The sequence below is a fragment of the Bison bison genome, unplaced genomic scaffold, assembly GCF_000754665.1.
Source record: "Bison bison bison isolate TAMUID 2011002044 unplaced genomic scaffold, Bison_UMD1.0 scf7180017864522, whole genome shotgun sequence".
Lineage (NCBI taxonomy): Eukaryota > Metazoa > Chordata > Mammalia > Artiodactyla > Bovidae > Bison > Bison bison.
Window position 1 is genome coordinate 2,186,376 of NW_011495073.1, and position 7,157 is coordinate 2,193,532.

Genomic DNA, 7,157 nt, shown 5'->3' on the forward strand with positions numbered 1-7,157 from the left:
CCAGCTCCACTGGCCCTGGGCGCCTGGGCGCAGAGGTGCAGTGGGCCTCTGTATGTGGTCCCCACCGTCCCCTGTTCTCTAGACTCGTCCTGTGCCAGCTTCAGAGAGGGTGGTGGCTGCGGGGGAGACGGAGCTCCTGGCTTGGGGACCCCGTCCCAGCAGGAGTAGGGCGAGTGAGGGTCCTGACTCCTGCTCTGCCTCCTGGAGGAGCCCTTGAGCGCCCTGTCACGCTGGCTGTCCTTTATCTCTGCATCTGTTTCCCCGTGTGCGAGATTCAGGACTGCGTGCTCCAGAGGCACAATAAAAGCATTCATGTCTGTAAGACGCACCCGGTGACAGGTATTTACTGACACTGCTGCGTTCTTTCGTTTGTATGTGAGCTGCCGCCTCGGGCCACTTGCGTTCCCCATACAGAGCAGAAGATGGCAGAGCTCCTTGGCGTCTCCCTGGACAGGCCTGCCGTGCTTGGTTTGGGCTTAGGTGCAGCGTTGTGAAAATGTGGGGTTAAGTCACTCTGGGGATGAACGCTTCTTCCTGACGGCCAACTTTTGTACTGAGATCGGACCAAGCCTGAATCCCTTTTCCACTCAACACTGGGCACTGCTTCCATGTGTCTAAACAGAAGTACAGCGCCTGGGTGGTGCCTCTTCCCGGGAGTGGGGTTACTTCACTGTCCTCCTTGGTGGCTAGGTCTTGGGGTGGGGGCTGGTGTTTCCTCTCCTTCAGATAGTTCTCCATTGTCAAATTATTTCTTGGTCTTTGTATAAGAGCAAAGTCACCTTTACAAAAAAAAAAAAAAAACTCACTACTTTTTAGTCCCAAGAGATGCAAATTTAGATCTTGAGGAAGTTTGAGGGAGTTTGTCAAACTACCCCACCCTCCCACCTCGTGATGTCAGAAAGACAGGCCATGGAATCACAGGACTGCCATGGACTGTGCCCTAATTCTTAGGAATTTCAAGATAATGGTGACAAGTGAGCGTTCATCCAAGCATGGGGGACCCCCAGGTACAGCTCCAGCCCTGGTGCGGACCACAAGCCGGCTGACTGGGTCCATGTAGGCTTGGTTGAGGAGCTGTTTGAAAGGCTAAGTGAGGCTGATGAGCTAACAGAGTTCCATGCAGGCATTCAGTGAAAATGGAGACAGGCCTGCAACACAGATCCTGGGTACTCTGCTCTCGGGGTCTGCTCTCCACCGCGCCCACTGTCCACTGCTGATGGGTGCTAAGGCAGGGTGGGGTTCAGGGAGGTGCCCTCGCTCTGCCCTGTCAGGACACATGGGCACAGGTGCCCGCACAGCAGAGCCGGGTCTGGGCCTCAGCTGCAGGCCCAGCGCATCCTCTCGCTACTGCGTGACCTGTCCTCACATCTCCCCCCGGAAAGGACTGATCATACAGGGCAGTGTGGTGTGGATAGATCCTGCCCAACAAGAAACCTAAAGGATCCTTGCAGCAGCTGGAAGGCACCTTCTCTGGCAGCACTGGGCTGGGGACCCATCACCTAGCTGGGCTTTAGGAAATTTTTTCCTTTTAATCAGAAATTACTTGAAAATACAGTCGGGTGTTGATGAAATCAATCGCTGCCACCAAACACTGCATGAACTTTAAAACGAGAATGTCAGTGCACATTTGTCAATGAAAAAGATACATACAGTATTAGATGAAGAAAATATTTTACAACAGTTTGTTTGCAGTACACTCAGTGTCCTCTTTTTCTAGAAAGTTCTGTGTGTATACAAACACACACAGAAAAAATGTAGTAGTCTTAAGTAGTGGAAAAGTGTGTTAGTCACTCAATCAGGTACAAGTCTTTGCAATCCCATAGACTGTAGCCCTCCAGGCTCCTCTGTCCATGGGATTCTCCAGGCAAGAACACTGGAGTGGGTTGCTGTGCCCTCCTCCAGCGGGTCGTACCGACTCAGGTATGGGCGTTTACTGGCCTTTATTTAAAAAGTTGTAAAATATAATCACTTGCATATCACTTGCATAGAAAAAAAGAAGTTCAAAGTCAACATGATAAAAACTGGGAATTTAGAGTAGTATTTGTTGCAGCAAGATTCGCGTTCTGTCCACAGTCTGCTGTGTGTGCGTGTTCAGTCATGTCTGAGCAACCCCATGGGCTGGGGTCCACCAGGCGCCTCTGTCCAAGGAATTCTCCAGGTAAGAATACTGGAGTAGATTGCCATTTCCCTTTCCAGAGGATCTTCCCAACCCAGGGGTTGAATCCGCGTCTCTTGCGCCTCCTGTGCCTCCTGCGCCTCCTTCATTGGCAGGCAGATTCTTTACCTCTGAGCTACCTGGGAAGCCTTCTGTCTACTATATACATTTCCCCTATCAATCCGGAGATACCTTAGAACTGGTTGGTGATGTTTCACCTTAAAATACTACATTTGTCTTCAGAAAACTGAATCTCATATTAATGTTGCAGAGCGAACACAAAGGTTTTTCTCCGTTGAGTCTTATTTCTTTATTAATAGAATTGTTCGGACAGTTTCAGAAAAATCATAGGTGTTTTATGTTTTTTCCTGTAGAAGGATGTGAGACTTTGGACCCGTTGCTTTTTGGCGACGCTAAGTGCTAGACTGGTAAAGAGCCTGCCTGTAATATGGGAGACCTGGGTTCAATCCCTGGGTCGGGAAGATCCCCTGGAGAAGGAAATGGCAACCCACTCTAGTATTCTTGACTAGAGAATCCCATGCACAGAGGAGCCTGGCGGGCTACAGTCCATGAAGTCACAAAGAGTGGGACGTGACTGAAGTGACTGCACGCGTACACGCAGATTGGTCTCATGTTTGCTTCTCGAGCTGGTTTGTCTGCCTTGCTTGTTGGTGAACCCTCAGTCTTGGGGCTGAAACACATGTGGGCCATGGAGCCTTTTGCCCTTCTGTGGTCATGAACTGTACCCCTAAGGCCCACACTGGCCCTGGAAATTCATGTCACCACCCAGAGTCGTGCCATGGCTTTCAGAAAGAGATGCAAACCCATCTGCATCCAGAACCAGAGCTGGTCATCCGTGTCTTCTCTGTGACCAATACCAGCATGACTGAAACTCAGAGTGTGTGTGCCAAGGCACCGTGAGAGCTGGTACACACACACACACGCACACACACACACACGCCTCGTCTGCTCAGACCCGGGGCGGGTCAGGCTGTCTGAGTGTCCATCACAGAGCAGGCATCTGCTGGAAACAGGCCTGAAAGCTCACACTCACACATCTGAACTGGAGGGACAGAGGCATCCCCCAGAAAGAAGCAACCTGATTTCAAGTCAACACACAGGCTCTGGTGGCTGGTCGGGGAAGGTGCTCCTGCGGGTTGTCCAGCAGAGCATAAACGAGCAGACTCCGTGGCGCTCATCTGCTGCTGGGCCCCAGCTTTCTTATCCTCAGAGCCGCCAGATGTACCTGGCAGGGAGGGGGGCAGGCCGAGAGACCTGAGAGGTGGAGGCTGGGGCCTTGAGTGAAAAACGCAGCCCACCCCGCCCTCCTGCCCGCCAACGTGGCCTCTCCCCGGGGTGTTCATGGTGGCCACAAGCAGAGTGATCCCCACCGCCACCCGCAGGCAGCTCCAAAGGCTAGCTTTCTTTTTTCCCACCGCTCCGAGGAGCCGGCAGTCTGTCCGCCCACAGCAAGGTCTGGGTGCTCTCCGAGCCTGGTGTGGCAGCCGCTGTGGGCTTTCCTTCTCCCCGCGTCAGAGTCTGGAGGAGTCGGAGGCAGGGGCCTGAAAGAGTGGGGGACAAAGCCAGCGGCAGCGTGGCCCATCTGCCAGGCTGGAGGTGTATTTATTATTGATGGGGGGAGCGCCGCGGCGGCTCAGCTATGCAGCCCTGCCTGGGTAAATGAGACATTCTTCAGCAAATTGCTTCGTTTTTTGATTGCTGATTGTACGCGTGTCACCAAGCTGACTCAAGGTTCATCGATGCATGCTCAGTAAATTAGAAAGAACATAACTATGGATCAGCCAAGAGAATGAATTCTGTGCCTACAATGACCCAGGGCCATTTAATTTTCTGCTTAATTTTGTTGCAGTCAGTTTGCATTTTGGGTTATTATGCAGTAGGAAATTAACAATAAATAACAAATTTGGTCCTCCTGTGCTTGTAATGATATTTTTATAAATCTTTGTAATGCCGTTTTTAAAAGGATCAAGGTCTGTGCCAGTCTGATACTCCAGAGAGTGTGTGAAGAGGAAAATGCATTCTTCTTGGTAGATAGCCTTGTTGTTAAATAGCTCGGGCCTTCTTAATCTCTCTTTCTCTCTCATATCTTAGGAGTAATTTGCTTTCAACTAAAATCCCTTCCTCTGTTTTCTCAGATAATCCAAGGACCATGGACGCTGATGAGGGTCAAGACATGTCCCAAGTTTCAGGTGAGAACTGGTGATATACCTATAAGGGGAGTCCAGGCTTCGCTGGGTAGCAAAGCCAAGGAGTTCATGGGATGGTGGGCGAGGAAGAAGGCTGTCCTGCCAAAGAGGCCAAGACGGACTTGGAGTCAGTGTCTCACTTCAGCGCTGAGAGATTATCCAGGTGTGACAGCCTGCATAGAAAATTCTCCAAGAGAAAACGAGTTTTCCTGTTACACCCAAAACGACTTGGAAAGGATACAGTCTATGTTGATATTCTTGGGGAGGAAAAAGGACAGATTGACCTCCCCTAGATCCCAAACACAGGCCAACAAACATGTTTAAAAAGAGATAGAAAGAGGGAGGGAGGGCGGAGGGGGAAGGGACAAAAGGAAAAAGCAGATTGGAAAACAAAGTTTGGGGAATAATCCCGAATGCTTGTTAAGTGTGGAGACACCACTTCCCATCATCATGTGTTTATTTCAAGCCATACTGGACACAGCTCTTACCATCCCAGGAGACCCAGGGCTGGGGATGGTCCACAGCCCTGGGTCTGTGGAGATGGGAGATGAGGCCCACAGCCAGCTCACACTGTCCCACCGGGTGAGGCCGGGGAGGGTGGACCTCCAGCCAGTCTAGCCAAGCCTGCCCAGCGCCATATCACAGTCCTAGGAAACCCGTGCTGGCTAGCCCTGAACTTGGACGTGTCAGCAGCAGTCGGGCTCACAGTATTTTATATTTTCCAGTCTCAGGACAGTGGGCAATCCTGGGTAGCCTCTGTACTAGAATGGCCCATGTGGTTCTCTGGGAGTGGCCGGCATGCCGCCACCGATTTCCAAGTTATGACTCAATTCTGGCCCTGGGACTCTGTCCATTCTGGTGATGGAGCCCAGGGCTGAGACTGTGGCTGCAGCCCTGCCTGCTTGCTCTTAGGAGACATGCAGGACCGGGGATTCGAGTTCCCTCAACCTGAAGGTGGCCTGCTGCAGACCATGGCACTGTCCCAGCCACGCCTGTCATTTAGAGAGTCTGCATTGAACTCTCCAGGCTGTGAGGTAAAGGCCAACGCTTGGCTTTTTGGCTGTGGCATGTAGGCACTTGATGGACCATTGGTGGACATGTACATCAGTCAGCATGCTTGGCCATATCTGTAGGAAGTGAAGCTGTGTTGGGGGAGTCGGCTGTGGAGACACGCTCTCCCATGGGCATGGGCAGTCTCCAGGGATGCTCCCTGCAGCCTGGTGCTGACACTGGAGAACTTGGTTCCCGCCATGCCCTTGCTCACACAGCGCTGAGCAGGAAGGACCATAGGAACAGAGGTATGTGGAAAGACATCAAAGATGTATACAAAGGTGAGAAGAATGGTCTCAGGATGGTTTGCAAAGTGTGAATCCATCCTTTAAAATGAAAACACATCACACGCGCATGCGCACACAGACACACACACTTTCCACATGCCTGTATATCCCTTTAGGAAAATTCTGGAGTGATTATTTTAAATGTGTGCTTCCTCTTAGAAGATTGAGGGTGGAAGGAAGGGATGGGTTAGGGGAGAGGGTGGGGAATTTGGTTTTTCATCTTCTCCCTTTCAGGATTATTTGAATTCATTTCCCTTAAGCACATACTTTTGTTCTGAAATCTGAGTACAATGACAACAATGAAACTATTAAAAAACAAAACTTTGGCCCTTTGAAGCCTGTCCTTTGGCTTGGCCAGGATGTGGTAGCAGCTGGTAGATGAAGCCTGAGCTGAAGGAGAAGTGGGTCCTGCCAGAGGAAGCAGGGTCCCATCCCCAGATTGTAGACCATGGCTGGAGGCGATAAGAGGGTCAGAAACGCTGGATGGTAAACATCCCAGAAGGTGCAAAGAGACCCCTTCGTTGTCTCTGGTCCTTTGCATCCCCTGGCTGCATTCCTCTTAGGTGGCTTCTAGAGTGACATCTTACGTGATACACTGAGGATCCAGGCAGACTCTACTGTCCCAAAGACAAAGCCGAAAACCCGATGCCAGGCTGGCATCACCAAAAAGTTTTGTAGGAGGAACAGCTGGTCAGTACTCTGATCCTCTATGCTGGTAACAAACGTAACAAGAGCCTCGTTTTCTTCCATTCTTTTTGCCCTTAACATTATGTGGAACACTCAGTTTGAACAGTGGCTCTTTGAAGACAAAGGTGTCGGGGAGTGGAGATGAGGGTGAAAGTTGGTCTGAAAAAGATTCAAGATTTGTTCTAAAATTTAGTTGTGCTTCCAGTCCTTTACACGGTTATTCCTTTGGTTTATGTTAAACCTGGAGTGTTCCAAACAGAGATTAGGGCATTTAAAGAGTTGTGCCATTTTCTCTAAAGATTTGAAGAATACTTTTTCTGTGTTTTGCTGTTTTTGCAATAAACATCTAGTCATATCAGTTTTCATTTTCCATTTCTAAAATGGAGGGAAGTTGGCAGTTAGATGTATTATAAGGATGTGCATTTAGCAAAACAGAAGTTGATGTTCTTGATGTAAAATATGAGGAATGTGTTCTGAATCATCCCCTTTTCCCATGAAACTATTCCTTGTTATGTCCTGTTCCCAAAAAAGAAAAACAGATTTGAGTCAAATCCTATGAAATTGCCATTATCATAGATGAAAAAAAGTTCCGATATCAGCGATTTCATAGGAGTGCACCTAATCTGTGTGAAATACTCGCTTGAAAAACAGACAAATACTTAATATCTAACCTTCTGTCTTCAGACTACCTGGTTCTTTCTTCCCTGGGATTTATCCTGAATGTGGACTGAGCCCTGGTTTACAGTGTCCTATAGATAAAAACCGCTCTAT

At 49.6% G+C, this 7,157-nt stretch overlaps 1 protein-coding gene across 1 annotated transcript in view; it reads left to right on the top strand.

The window, feature by feature from the left end:
* IKZF1 (IKAROS family zinc finger 1 (Ikaros)) overlaps positions 1 to 7,157 on the top strand; it is a 99,353-nt gene that overhangs the window by 10,506 nt on the left and 81,690 nt on the right. The window contains exon 2 of the mRNA XM_010831054.1: positions 4,312 to 4,365. Coding sequence (XP_010829356.1) covers positions 4,326 to 4,365 — 40 coding nt within the window. The 5' untranslated portion in view covers positions 4,312 to 4,325. The remainder of the gene's footprint in view (positions 1 to 4,311; positions 4,366 to 7,157) is intronic.